Consider the following 15765-nt stretch of genomic DNA (forward strand, 5'->3'; position numbering starts at 1 on the left):
TATAAATATAAAATAGATATATATCCTACAGCAACAATCTAGCATCATTTCCCGAGGAACGTGTTTGCTGGCAAACTTAAAATCCAGCTTAAATATGTTTATTTACTTTGCATGCTTTGCTGCAGCAGTTTGCAGGAATCAGCCCAGGAAATAAACAGACATAAAATATTATAAATATTGCATTTGTTTGATTAATTCCTCTTTTAATTGATAAACAGCCGTACAAGTGATTTAAATGCATCATCAGTGTTCTATGAAACATATAATCTGCACATTAACTGATGCTGATGCACATCAATCCCAAGACTGCCTCAAACATTTTCATCAGGTTTCCACCATAAAAAACATAAATCACCATCTCCACTCAGGGCTGGGGTAATAAACATATTTAGTTTAGTGGCTGAAGCGGGAGGGGGGAGGCCACTGTGCCTGCCATACTTCCTTCTGGTCCATGTGCTCAGGTTAATCCTCTCTTTCAGGCTGCTCCATCTGCATCTTCCCTCGCTGCCTGGCATGCCTCGAAGACTCTGTGCACAAGCTCGGTAACGAAACATTTTTCCCCCACTCTTCTTTTTTATACCTGACTCAGGGGATTTCCAGCACTCAGGCTGCAGCGATGGAGAGAAATCTGTCAGAACCTGCAGATCTCCTCCAACACTTCCCTTTGTGTTTTTGTTTTTAAACAGGGCTCAGGAACTACTTTCTCCTCTGCTTAGACCACGTACAATGAAAAAACCCCACATAACGCACTACCAGTGTGAGATACTTTCACATGAGATGACAATCAAACATGGACAAGGCGAGCGGTCCTTGGCACCATGCAGTGGAAAACACCAGACTACGGTGTCATCTTCTCCTGAGTAACATAATCGGCTTAGAAGGCTCGATGCTGAGGTCCAGCGATGCCGCCTTGGACTGAACACACACATGGCAGCGAGGTGTGGCGCAGAAAGAGGAGTTTATTAATAGATCAGTGTGAGGTACGGTCAACAATCAATATCAAGATATTAAGAATGATTTCCAGATGGATGCTTTCACGGTACGATGCATTTGTGTGAAATCAGACATTAAAATGCACGTTTGTGTTTTTCATCCATCTACAAAGAACACAACCGGGTCAACAATAAACAACGACGCTTCCACATAAAGCGGAGCGAGAAACACCAATCAGAGTGCTGCGATGAGAACATTCGGAGGGGTCCTGATGTGATCTAACGACACTTGAAATGAAATTTTGGAAACATATTAAACGGTCACATCCGTCAGCGCTCTGCTCCCTGACGTCACCGTCGTAAGCTGGGCCTGAGAACGGGAGGCCTGCGGGTCGAGTCACTCGCAGGTTTCAAAGCTTTTTCGTTATTTTGAATCACATGAGAATATTTAAAAAACTGCTGAATACAAACTTTCTTTAGCTCAAAAGTCAAACAAGGGATTCAGGTGATGTTGAGCATGGGCAGAACTTTTATTTTGTAACTACGATGGTTATTTTATTTTGAAATGATTGCTGGGAAATTTAAATCAGCACTCATGTTATTGATAATTATCCTCAAAATTAGCCTCTCTACAGTTACATGGATTATACTTTAGGTGACCTACTGGTGGTCAAAGACATAATTGTATGTTGTCCTATTTTGAGTGACATCTCTACTTTAAAAATAAAATCATTCAATTGCAATTTCTCAAACAATAGAAAAAGACTGAAAACGCATTCCTGCGCTTGTATGAAGGAGGCAAAGCTTCTGTTACTGTGGCTGTGAGTCCACGTGGCAGCATTATGCAACAAAATACATTTACTGCTGCGCTGCGTCGCAGGTTTTCCTGACATTTGCAGTTTTTCTGGCCGTGTTCTGATTGCTTTCTGTATTAATTATGCGGCGCTTGAACTGCAGGAGCTACGATTGTGAAATTATCTCCTGCGAGGCTGCAGGAGGAAGCACATGCACGGCGGCCTTGAGAAACCCTTTTGACACTTACCCCGATGAAAGGCTGCTAATTGAACTTCAGCTGAAATATCTGCATCCAAATGAAGTGCACGCAGCCTTTTGTAGCATCTGATCTCTCTGGACGCCTTTTACCTTCTTTAATTAAAACTAACAATGAAGTGAGTTGGGGGAAAAAATAAAAATATTACGTGCACTTCAGGTCAGGATTTACAGAAAAAAAAAAAAACATGCTACATAGATATTAGTGTTATGAAGGCAGAATAGGAGCAAAGAGCCTCATTTTAAGCATTGAAACCTGCCGGAGAAGAACAGCCTGTCCGAGGAAGCGCTCTTAATGAAATCCAATTATTATAGACGTGGATTGTTTGGCTTAAAGAGGTCGTCCGTCATCAGTCGCATTTGTCCAGTAAACACAGCAACACAACCCAGTGACTTCACTCTTTACTCCAGTGGTGTACTGGGAACTGTTTAGCACTGCCAACTCATCGTGTTCCTAAGAAACAGATGGAGAATAGAGATTTTTATGGCCGTATAAAACTATTTAACATCATAAACCACCAACCAGCTCGGTTACTGTTCGGGGAGTTTCGTGAATGTTGCCTTGGTGTTCCTGACCAGTTAAACAAATGTAATTATTCACCAGTTTGCTGGTCGGCTAATTGTTACTTGAATCGTTTGCACTTGTCACAACAGCGCGGGGCATTTTAAAGCGCGTTAGCGTTTCTGACTGCAGTCTGACGCAAACATCGCCTCTCAGCTTTAACCACAGCAACACCATCTCTGGTTATATGTTAGTAAACACAGCAGCAGGATGTCTGTGGTTTGATTCCTCAATAATTCATGAGAAAACAAGACAGGTTTAATTTATTCCCATGGAAATAAAGCCCACAAACCAAACAAAGGCCGGCACGGACGTGGCTAATGTGAAGTCATAAATCAGCTCCCAGACAGAAGCGCTCTGGTGCTGCTGGTTTTCCAGCATTCCTGCTCCAGTGTCATCTCTGAGGAACACTGAGAAACAATGTGGCGTGACTTTAATAAAGCCAGCAGACAGGCTCAACAACCTTCAACACCTTCAGCTCCTCCCGCTCTGACCGTCATTCTTGTGTTGCTTCCATCTAATCGTTTGTCACACGGGAGGCAACATCAAGAAGAATGACTGCAGCACAGGAAACGTGGGTTTGATGCTTATAATAACACATGACCGCGGTGAGACATTTGCCACACCGGCCATTCGAGCCGTGCGGTGCTGCTGTAACTGCAGATTAAATATTTCAAAAGGCAAACAGGCGGCTTCTTTTGGCTGACATTTCAATGCAACATTACGCCTGATCAGATTCAGCAGCACCTTAACCACACAGGCCTGTACTCAGTAACACACAGTATTGCATATTTTCCTTAAAAAGAGCTCTCTGGGAACTTTGCTCTGGAAAACAGCAGCTGACCTCTAGTTTTGGCACCGTTTGAATCGGAGACGGCCCATCGCAGCCAAGAGTGTGTAAAAGCATTTGTTCCGTTCCCTGCTACATGCTCGTCTTCTCCAAGCCACACAGAGAAAGTCAAACTGACCTCAAAGCATGCGGACCGGCCCTGATCCAGTAAGTCACCGATCGGCCGTCATCAGCCGCTGTGTCAACTGAGCGAGAGGTTATGGAGGAGATTACAACAAGCTGCTACTTGATGGTAAACAAGGAGCCGCTGATAAGAGAATGACTGAGCAACAGGGCAGTTATTATTGTTTCAGCTTCACTTTCATCCATCGTAATGAAAACTAAACGTTTTTTAATCCAGCTTTGACCGTTGAGGATGAGCCGTGTCATAAAAGTTACGTTTAATAGCTTTTTCTTCCACGATCGACTTCCTATTTGCAAAAGCGCGAAAGAAATGTATTAATTACAAGAGCAAGCAATGGTGCCTCGATTTAAATAACATCCCATGAATGAATCATGTTTCCCTCTACATTTTTCTTCTGCTGATAAACTGAAGGTTATTTGCATGAGCCACATCGGCTAAACTTCTCTTCATTTATTGCTTTATCCCCCCCACCACCACCACCACCACCACCACCCACAGCCACCCGGTTTCAGTTCAACTTTGCTGGAGCAACAATTTAATTTCCCCGCGCAGGATCCAATAAACCTTCACTGCATAAAACCTCCTTTCTCCCCTGTCACAGTCTTTGCTGCGCGTGGAGATAAATCCACATATCTGACATGGCTCACGACAGGTTAAGTGAGGCGCAGATAAATGAGGACACCCCCCCCCTCTCTCAGGCCAAAGGCACATCGCATTCATGATTTATGACACTCGTTAAAAATTAAAACCCAGTGAAATTGTCGTTGTGCAGACTTTGCAACTCCAAACTTACCACCTCGAGGCCTCCGAACCTTCTGAGAGGCTGGTGGTAAAGCTTTTCACTGAGCGTGCTGTTGTGCAACAAACAGAGTTATCAGCATTTGCTTCAGGAGAGAATTAGCACATATATGTAGAATTTTTAAACACTGGATTTTTGACATAGGGGCCAGTGGTAATGTTATAGCTGTTCCAGTAGTACCCATGTATCAGGGTCATAAATCACATTGTTATAATTACACAAAATGTGTTCTAAACCCCCAAACTGCTCCTTTTATACCCGACTTTTAGGGCCTCCAAGCCTGTAGTTATGTTCATTATCAGTTAGAGCCCCTCCTCATTCTTTTCTTCTTCTTCTTTGGTGCAATCCTATAAATACAGTGCACCCCTTTTGCCTCTCCCCTTTTCTACAATTCCCCTGTGGGAGAGGTGGGTGTCATTTCTTTCCAACACTTTAAAACACACATATAATGCATATTTAGCCACCTGGATGTTTCTGATTGCGATTTTAATTCAGTTATTGTCATTATTAAGCTTGTTTTTGTTAGATGTTATAAGTGTGTAGTATGTGTGTATCATAAATGTGTTTTAGGCGCCATAAATGCTAGCATGAATATATACTCCTTGCTAGCTTGGGAGCTGTGGTGGGTGGAGCTAACCCTCTTCCCCACTGTTTGTATTTGGTCGTCGGAGCTGGAGTGGGCAGATTATTTACTTGGAGGTCTTTCTTTCTTTTACCTTTTTTATCAGGTATGTCGGATTTCATGTTGTTGTTTTTGTTTGATCTTATGTCAAATATGTTACGTGGAAATGCATACTTTATGTTTAATGTAAAAATAAATGCCAGCCCTTACTCGACTGTACTTGGTTTCAGTTTTTTCCACGTGACGTACGTGAGGTCATTACAGCAGCGCAGCCTCCACACAGTCGATCCAAGCTCAGATTGATCAACTTTTCCATTTAAATAATCAGCTTAGCGCTCGGGAAGGCCTTAACGCAGAGGAGCACGCCGTCGTAACACGTAAAGGTCACCACTTCTGCTCCGCTTCATCTCACAGTTCTGAAACTTTCCCCTCCAGCTGCCGATTCACGGCCGGCGTTAAAGCGACGCTTTCACACCTTTGCACGTTTGTGCCCCCAAATGCCAGCGTGGACTTCGATACAGAAATCGTGTAATAAACAGACTTTAAGGGGCCACAGAGCTCTTTGTATTTGACTCAGGTTCACATTTGTCACTCTCTGTGGGCTGATGAATGACCAGCCCTGGCAGGACAATTTCATTTTGGGAAATTGGCTGAATCTTCAGCGTCCTGCTGTGCGCTCTGACTGTAAAATGAGGTTTTTGGTTTGGTTTGGTCTCTGCTAGAATTGATCATTAGTGAAGACAGGATTTATGTGCAGGCAGCAACAACACGATCAGCAGTCATTTATGATGGGAAGTTAATACTGAGGCTTTTTTCCACAGGACTACGCAGACATTTGACTCGACAGACACATCACAGAGGAGGGTCACGAGTTGATACCAGCGACCAGTTGAAAACCAGTCCCACCGCCAGGTACTGTGAAAACTGTGCTGAAATTAGTGGTCCTAATATTCGCGTTTTCAGAGATTTTCCCTGAGATTCCCGACTTTAAATCCAGACTGGCACCGTCGGACACTTTATGACGCTTATAATAATGTGTCGTCTAGATTCGCTTCAGGTCACAGACTCGCGGAGATGAATTTCTCTGACAATAGTCTGACGGCAACACTGGATTCAACGAGTGACACATCATTTCTACCAGCACCTTTACGCTGTTCGTACTCGACAGGAGTGGATGATGATGAAGGTAATTTACCTTAAAAAAAGGGTAAAGTCAGAATGAAAAGCACAGTCACGGGAATATTAGTCACACCAGCCCAGCGATGACAGGTAAGGTGAGTAGAAGAGCGCTGAGGTTTTCATGCTCATCAGCCTCAAACTTTCAGTCAATGAACGTCTGAGATTGAATGATTTTTGTGGCTTTCTAAAGTGTTGCCATCCATGCATTGACTTATTTAAAACTTTTGTTCATGGAGATTATGGAATCTGAAGACATTATCTCTGACATTTTGCAATATGCAGCTCTTTAAAGCCACACTCATCTACATCATGACAATATACGATATGAGCTAACACAAACAAAAACACGTCCCCAGGCCAGCGGCGCAGATACGAAGCTCGACTGTCTTGATTTTTCCATCTCAGATTTTCAAAGCACGTACGAGGTTACCAAAGATGCTCAGCGAACCAAAGCGGCTCTTTCAGCTTTGACGTTTTTAACTCAAAAACAGCCACAGAAGCAAAAATAGCCACAGCAGTAACACTTTAATAGAGCGACCAACTCTTTCATGCTCGAGCAGCGTCAGTGATAATAGCAGCCCCGCCCAGCATCCCAGCCTCTGAGAATTTATGGGCGCAGACGCCCGAGCGGACAGGTACACGAGCTGTGGAGATGCAGCAAGTTGAGCATCACGTAAAATTTCATCTGTGTCATTTGCCAGAACTGATATCAGATATTGCTGAGTGGGATTTCACAGTTTAGACATATTTATTCACCACAAAATATAACGAGCATGCTGTCAAATATGACTGCCTGAGAAAGTCATCCCCATGGTTACTAAGGAAAACATGCCATTCATTTTGATCTGCAGATAAGTCTGCATAATTATCAGAGCTTGATTTTAACCGTGAGCTGCATAAATCAGCACAAACACTTTCAGAGCTCTAACTTTACAAATTCACATGCGTGTTGCTGGTGCTTCTAATTCAGTTCCATCTAGTGAGGATCACTTATTTAAAATCTCCACTGATTAGGGTTCAAGAGTCAGGGTTAGAAATGAAGTGTCAAAACGCGAGTCAATCCCAAAAAGACTGCCAGGATTAACAGCCTAAATGCACAGCATAGAGCCTGATATTAAACAAACACGCAGCAGTTTCAGTTTCCCCTCAATGACACCCGTAAGGTTTTTATTTACACATGTCAGCTGTTTAAGTTATGCAACACTAGGAGGTGACCCACTTTGAGTAACAGGTGGATTGTGACACAGACGGGTAAAGCCACTCGCAGCCTGTGAGCCTTTAGGTAATCTGACTGAGTCACTGAACCTCCTCAGCATGTTTGTGCTGTTTGTGCCTTCAGAAGTATTTATAATGAAGTTATGTGACACATGTTATGGATAACCACGTTTTGGTTAAAGGTGGTTTCATCGCCAGCTCCAAAGAAGGAAAAATAAACATGGCGGCATCAACAATGCTAAGCTTGAGCCTTTTTTGATATACAGTCTATAAAATACTGCACAGTGAATCTCTTATAGCACATTGTTAAGGCTTTAAAGCACACGATCCACCTTATTCCTAACACGAGGCGGCTGAGCTCTTATTTTGAAGGAACAATAGAAAAAAACAAAAGCTCCCAAAATTCACGTGAGCACGCCCGCTCGCTGAGCTGGCTGAAAGTAAATATTTGGTTGTAAAACATACATTTAATACCACAACATTAGGTTATAACAGAGTGAACTGCACTAGTCACTATGCTAAAGAACGCTCAAGCATAGACTGTATATTAAAGACGGACATAGCGATAGTGACGTCACACATTTCGGCCATCGCCATGGTAGCTTTTTGAAACCAGATGCGATCAATTAAAGGACACCTCACACTCATACGGTAACGGTTTGTCAATAACAAGGTGGACTCACCCTGCAACTGAATGTCTCGCCCCCTGCTGGCCTTCGTGAACACTGCAGGTTTATGCACTTCCACACCGGCTTCAGGCTATGAGCTCAGGAAGCGAGGCCAGTTTATGGGATTCGAGAGACCCATTTATCGACAGACTCCCGTCTCGTAGCTCTTCCAAACTCGCATTTTAGATTTTATATAACTAAAATTTTCTGTCAGCTCAGGCGAGCACGGCAGATTACGAGAAGTTCCTGCGGCATGCTGGTCACCATAGTAGTCAAACAAACACGAGTGTGCGGCGCGGAGCAGCCTGCTGGCGCTCGCTCAGATTAATTCTCTGTTCTGCTCTCACGTCATGACGTGTCTTCAAACAGACAGTATGGCTAAAAACAGTTTACTGTGCCACAGTAACCTACATTTGCTTCTTCGACTACATCACGTTATCCACGCTTATTTATAGCTTACAGAATGGGCCGACACTCGCAGCTTTTATTTATAGCTCTAAGGAGAGGGCCAACACTCGCTGCTGATCAGGGTGTTTTAAGCACGCTGCACTAATGTAATATTTCTCTCTAGTTGACCTTCGGGATGGCACCAAGGGTAGCTGCTGTGAGATTTGTGAGACAAGTGCAAAACCCTGAAGCTTTCCTTCCCCCATAAATAAAACAGAGCAGCTGAAGTCATGTGAAGTGCTGCAGGGTGGCTTTATACAAAGAGCAGGGACGAGCGAGCTCGTGTGGAGCCGTCATACCTTTGAGATGAGCTCGTCGTGGTTGGCCAGATGTGCTCGGCAGTGGATGCAGCTGTAGGTGCGGTGGCAGGACGGCAGGTAAGCCTGGAAGGTCTTAGACTTGGTCATCTTCACCATGTCAGTGGGGCAGGGCTCCTCGCTGGTGTCAGGGCTGGCACTGGAAGAGTTGCAGCTCTGCTGGACTTGCTGACAGAAGAAACACTGGAAGATGCAAGCAAAAGCCGTCGTTGTTGTGGAGTGGGTGTGTGGCACGCTCCACACAGACACCACGGGAGAAAATCAAACCTGCGGATAAGTGGGAAAAGGAAAGAGATGATGTGGTGAGCGGCACGTTCCGCACTTCCTATTTATAGCGCTCGTGAGCTTAATTGCATTTCCAATATAAACAGCTCGTTCACTGGAGCAATCATTTGATTAGAAACATCTATTAAGTGATTACAGTCGCATGTTGTCCCCGACCAACACGGCTGCGTGGTTATGTAAGTTAATATGACAACGAGTCAGAAGCCACATAACACGTTTCACCTGCTCTCAAACTATTTTCTTCTTCACAGCACATGATAGAAACCAGCCTGTCTTCATTTTGTCTCTTTAGACTGAAAGATGCGAGGAGAGATCAGCAGCTTGGAGATAAGTCAGAGGAATTTCTCAGGAGAAACAAAAATCGTTCAAAAGACAAAAATATAGGATTTCGAATCTAAAACTCGGCACCAACTCTTGTGCCTGTAGAAACTTAAGGAAATGCTGCTCAGATGTCAGTTTTTCAAGTAGCTCAATGAGTTTTCCTCTCATGTCATTAATTTGCACGAACAAATGGCTCATAATAGTTTTTGTTGGACACTTGACGTCAAAGTATGTTAATGCACGCCGAACGATCCAGGCAGCGTTTTCAGTGGGAGAAGTGTTGCATCACTCAGCCGAGTGATTTCTTCAGTCTGGAATGAACTTGGCTGACTGATGAAACGTTTGTTTATATGAATCAACTTTCTGGGATTTTATGTCAAAGGATACCATTAGTCACATCTCTTGGCCTTATCTTGGAACGTGGCGTTTAAAGAAGAAAGAGACACGACTGTCTGCAAAGGTTTCAGAGGTAAAAGTGAAAGCAGGCGCCTGCAGCGCTGCAGTAAAAACTGCACACCAGCACAGCTGCTGAGACAATGAAACAGAATCCCGATAATAGGCGCGAGCTTTGAAAGGGGTTCACGAAAAACACGTCTGCAGGTCTACACAGATGCTAAACATCCACCCACGTGGAGTCTTCCTTCTCCTCCTTCTGCTCCTGTTTGCAAGCATGCGACTCCCAGCTGACCAATAAGAGATTAATGCTCACATTAAAATGCATATGTGGAATTTTTTTAACCTCAAAAAGAAAAAAAAGAGAGCCCGGAGTGACAGACCTGCACAGATCTGCCACAACATTAAAACCACTTGCAGGTGAAGTGAGTGACATTGATGATCTCGTTAGGATGTAATGTCCTGCGGGGACTCGTCGGCTCCTGGAACTGCACTGACATGCAGATGTTACTTTCACACTGCTACGGTTTCTCTGCTCTCCCTGTGGGACTGTGCAGGTAGGGGGAGTTGTTAGATTCATTTAAGTGCACCTGTGCAGGCTAGAAACTGAGCCTAAATTAGCTCAGTGTAATCGATCTCTCCCCCTCTGCCTCCTTTGATTTGGTTTGCTCCATCTTTTGCTTTCTGCTAACAGCACCACCACACATATCGCTTCTCCATACACAATCAGAAGTCCGTGTTGGCAGGGGTCTCCCACAGCAAACTGTGTCCCCAAATTTGTTAAAATGAATAAATATGATCACAAAAGTTTGCAAAGGTCTTTGCAAGAATGTTTTAAAAATGCATTTAATTATTAAACCAGATCCAAACAGCATGCAGACTTTTTCCCAGATTTCAAACTTCCACGGACATGCCTGAACAAGCCCCATCCCAGACACCAAGGCTGTGATCCTGGACTGAATCTAAATCAAGAAAAGACTAAAAGTAGGTGTTAAAAACATCCCACAAACAGACTTGGATAAAAGAATAAAATGAGAGGATATTTTGTGCTCGCCAAACTAAAAGCAAATAGAAAAACTGAGGAAGTGTTCTTAGTTTTAGTTTTCCCCCCAGTGTGGTCGGGTTTGTGACACAACCAGCCTCACGAGGCTTTGGAGTGTGTGATTACTGGGATGTCCACCGGACTGTGACTCAACTTCCTTCACAAACTGTTGCGTTTTGCTATTGTGAGCATCGTATCTTGGCCCTTAGTAAAACCCGCACTTTTATAAAATTCAGAAAATAAAACTAACCTGAAGCTGAACTTTGCAAACTAAACTGCAACGAGTAAACCCACGAAGAGCTAATGCAAAGCCCCACTCGGTGTCCTGGCCTTTAAACTTCTCAGAATAATCATTATTAATCGTTAGGTTTGTGCATTGTAGCCAGGCCAGAAAACACATTTTTATTTACTGAGGCATTTCTCCACATTTACACAAAATAAATGAATCACTGCTGTAACTTTTAAAGGTGCAGTGGAACTCACGCAGAATTCGATTTGAACACATTCAGACCCACTCACTGTTCAGCTCTGCAGACAAACATTCACTGCTGTGCATGGTGCTAAAAATAGCATTGTGTTCATTTTTAAAAATCATATTTTGTGTCATTTTCTATTTTACTGGTTGCTGCATGTGAAGAGCACACGCTGATTGAAGGTGCTAAAGGTGACAGACTGATTGATTGGCTGATTGACCGATGAAGGTACATGTATTGATTTGCAGCAGTGTATCAGCAGCCAGGAGGCGCAGAGCACCTGAACACTGGTGTCGAGTTTCTGGACACCTGTTGAATGCATGCCTGTTATTTGCTGTGCTTTTAGCGCTGATTAAGTTTCTACTGACAGCTGAGAAAAGTCATCTTTGCCTGCTTGTGTTTAACTTTGTTACTGATTTACAAAGTGCATCTTTCCTCATATGGATTTTTTTTAAGCCTTTTTCTGCTGAACTACTGACTTTCAGGAAATGAGCAACATGCAGTAACTTTACCAGAGAGTCAAAGTCCTCAGCCCCTAAACATGCAGGGCTAACGGAATGCTAATCAGGTTAACTAAGGTTACTAGGTTAAGGGAGATAAAATTAACCGTGGTAAACACACCCGGCTGGATCTTGATAAATCTTGAGGACTTTAGATTTCCCAAAACTACACAGCTTTAACGTCATCTGACTAAACTGTGAATGTCAGTTGGGTTGGCATGGTTACCATAATTGGATGGATAAACACAGTTAATGGCTACATAGATGTTACAAACGGTGCCTTTATAGATCCAGGACATGCATTCCCCTTCCTGTTTGTCCCATTGCAATGTGATTGCAGTTCAGGTTGGGGTGCAGTAGGGGGCGCATCGTGAGCTCATCCTCCATAAATGGTGGTAAATTGTGCTAAATGGCTGAGACAAATGCATATCAACAACACCTCCAAACGGGTATGAAATGACATTTACACACACTTTTGTTTTTCTTGCAGGGAAGCCAAAATTCTCCCAAATAAAAATGGCCGAGGATGTAAAGGGACCCATGGTGCTGTGAGGTTCCTGATACCCACAGAGATGTGTTTCCCTCTCTCACCCTGGCCTATTAAAATCATGTTGAAAACTGGATGAAGAATATGGAATATTTATATTTTCGGGCTCACCAGCGCCCCCTATGAAACCAGAGCGTGAGGATTCCTGAAGTTTGCAAATTCTCTGGCTGAAATATACGGTGAATCCGACTCTGTGGATCATATTTCCCCATTCAAACACCAACCAGCACATTGTACACCCAAACTCTCAGACTTTCACTTTTATCTCTCAAGAGTTGCAAAGTGAAGGAAAAATCCACCACACGCCTCTCTTAATATAATCTCTGCATAGCAAAGGTTGCCCCGTTAGACAGAAATCCCCTCAAAACAATAACCCTGCGGCCCTGCGAGGGAAAACAATTAAAAAGGCTCGAGAAGTTTCCAATTGAGCTCAATGTGCCGCAACAGGAAGAGCAGCACCGAGACAGAAGCCAGCAGCCAGACAGAAAACAAAGGAACTTCCGCAACTCAACAGGAAGCAGCATGAAGCATGGCTGCTCTGCAAACACAAACACGAATATATACGTATGCATACACAAAAACACACACACAATCAGCCAGGTAAAAACCTGACATGCAGACACACTCTGGCCCACGGAGGCCCCACGCAGAGAACCACGTTTACATACATACAGTATAATCTGCACAGGTGCCGAGGCCTAATCCCTGCATGAAAAGGACAAAATCCCCTCTGAACTAGCTCAGTTTAACCCCAGTGGCACGTACACAATGAAGGTAAACACAAACGCACGCACACACACTTTATAAGCCAAGTTGCTGACTTCAGGCCATTTAAACCACATGTTCTGTTTCTTTGATGAAACTTTAACATTTCTGGAGTTTTGCAGATAAAACACTTTAAACACGACGCTTTGAATCCTGCAACATTGTCGTCTCCTCCTATTGTGTCCATGCACTCCATCGCCTGCCATCTCACCTTCTGCTTCTGTTTCTTAATTAAACAAAAATATATTTGGCTTTTAAAAAATTAAAAGCAGAAAGATATTTTAAAAGGGTGGCAATGTGAGTGGAGAGGACAGGTAACAGCTGACATTCGCACTGAGCAAAGTGAAAACAAAGAGGCAGCACAGTGTGCGTCTCTGGTAACCACTAACAGGAAGAGTGTCCAGACAAAAGACTCGCTCCCTTCATCACTGAGTCCAACCAAAACAAGCCGATAACATGCGTTTTCGCTGAAAGTCTTACGATCCAAAGCAGTTAATCTGGCCGTTAGACGCGTTTGCAGCCCTCCCAATTCCTCCTGCTCCTCTTCTAAATTTGTTTATGCCCAACAAAGAGCACGACGCCAGCTCAGGCGCAACAGTGTTGCTGTCTGCTTTCATTGTTTGTTTTTCTGAGCCTGGCGCTGTCTCTGAATCCAGCGCACACAGAACCTCGGCTGCTGCTTTCTTTCCGTTTTTAGGCAAACGGCGCTTCAGCTGCTGCTGTACTCACCACCTGGATCAGATCTGAGCAGAGCGCAGCTCGGTGGAAAACTGCTTGCTGGAGGAAGAGACAGAGAGGTGTTGTTGTTGGGGTTTTTTTGCACTTCTTGTTGCTTTTTGGACTTAAAGAAATGATTGTCGGCGTCCCAGGCTCTGGTCCATGGGTGATGCTGCCAGATGGGAACTTATTGTTGCCTCCTTTGGGTGATGACGGTTCTCATTTTTCCCCACACGGGCTTTTGTTGTGCCTTTTGTGTGCGCAATGGACTGGCCTGGTTACTTTACGAGGACGTCACCACGTGGGCGGGAGCGTGAGCTTTGATTAACAGCCCAGCTGACCAATAGATGCCTGTGCTGCCTTCAGGCTCCCTTGGGAAAGATGGATTCCAGATTAAGAGCGCAATTCAAGGTAAAATGGTGTGTTTGCGCGATTTTAATGCCTGCCATTCTCTTTAAAGCCACCCTTTGATAACGCTTATTTTATAAAAAGCACAACTCTGTTTTAAAGTTTATTTGTAAACTTTAATCTTGTAAATATTTGTCTTTGTTTACTGGTACATTTGTACTTCGTTTACTTTAGATTACCAAAGTATTTTCGACTATTTTTTAAAATGTGATTTCCACTAATTAGTATTTATATCCATATTTACAAGATTTCTTTTGAAACTTTAAATGCTTTTGGATCCTTTTGGAAAGCCATACTTGGAATTTTTAGTCAACGATCCATCCTTGCTTTATTCTTATCCTGCTTATCCACTTCAGAGTCATGTGGAAGGTGGAGCTTATCCTTGCCTTCAGACAGTTTACAACCAATTTCCAATCACCATTTTAACCTAACATGCTTTTGGACCATGGGAGGAAGCCGAAATGCCTGGAATGGACACGCAAACACCACACAGAAAGGATCAGATTTGACTTTTGCTTGGACAGGGAAAGAATCACTTTCTTATTTTAGCTCAATACCAGCAGAAAGCCACCTGGCATATGGCTTCAGCTGGAATATGTGCCAAAGTGCAACAACATCTATGAGACATGACAGCTAGCAAGCTAAAGAAGCACAAATTTGGTCCCCTCCAAACATGCCAGAGACAGTCAGAGGTTTTTGCTGGACTGTGTGAGAGGTAAAGGAGGCAGGCTGCATGCCAGTGGAGATAACTGCAGAGCCATGAAAATTGGTGCCTCAATTTTTTTCTTGTTATTTAGGTTACATTGTTAAATCGTTGTTTAAATGATTAGTAGAAATTGTTTTTGTGGATGGATTTATGCTGCTTAATTTGGTTTTATAAAACAAAATGTTCCCAGAGTCTTCCACCCACATGTTCAGCCACAGTTTTTCTCTTTGTGAGTCTGAAATTGGTCATAAATGGCATTATCACGGTTTCCTTGTATCACTCTTTAGATGTCTGTGTTTCTGCTGTGACAGACTGTCATCTACTTATTTCCCAGAAAAGACAATCGCATATTTCTGCTTGGAGACCACACAAAGGAGGGAGAACCCCCCCCCACATGTTATTGTTTTTACTGTCGAGATTATTTCCCATGCGGCTTGAACGCACCACAAAGGGGAGGTGGGAGCGCGCAGACACCCGGATGTGTAAATAAATACAAGATGAGAATATGAATCTGGATTCTGTCCTCTACTTCACACACAAAGCAAAATAAAAACCAGACACACTCGTGTGTGTGCAGCTCGGTTCCCCACCTGCGGATCTTCGAGTTAAATGAAGAAGATGATGCGTTTGCGTTCCCTCCAATCACCCCGATGATTAATTATTTCAAGATCAATAATAATTAATCTGTGAGTTAACCAAATAGAACTAAGAAAATGATTGTTTTCATGTTCTTTACAACTAAACAGTCAGACTTACATCATCCGGAAACGTCATAACTGAGTAATAACGAAATAATTAACGGTCGTTTTTCTAAGAGGCAACAACAGCGATAAAACAAAGCCT

At 43.4% G+C, this 15765-nt stretch overlaps 1 protein-coding gene across 4 annotated transcripts in view; it reads right to left on the minus strand.

Annotated features, from left to right (window-relative positions):
- The window catches only part of ypel1 (yippee-like 1), a 30923-nt gene that overhangs the window by 13385 nt on the left and 1773 nt on the right, over positions 1-15765 (minus strand). For 2 of the 4 annotated variants that reach the window (XM_005921940.3, XM_005921942.3), the window contains exon 2: positions 8748-9032. In XM_005921940.3, the coding sequence (XP_005922002.1) occupies positions 8748-8864 (117 nt within the window). In that variant the 5' untranslated portion in view covers positions 8865-9032. Of the gene's footprint in view, positions 1-8747; positions 9033-13571; positions 15762-15765 lie in introns of those variants that run through there. The other 2 variants (XM_005921941.3, XM_042220114.1) reach the window with 2 other exon arrangements.

The sequence above is a fragment of the Haplochromis burtoni genome, unplaced genomic scaffold (genome assembly GCF_018398535.1).
Source record: "Haplochromis burtoni strain Fernald_Lab_line unplaced genomic scaffold, NCSU_Asbu1 Contig_43, whole genome shotgun sequence".
Lineage (NCBI taxonomy): Eukaryota > Metazoa > Chordata > Actinopteri > Cichliformes > Cichlidae > Haplochromis > Haplochromis burtoni.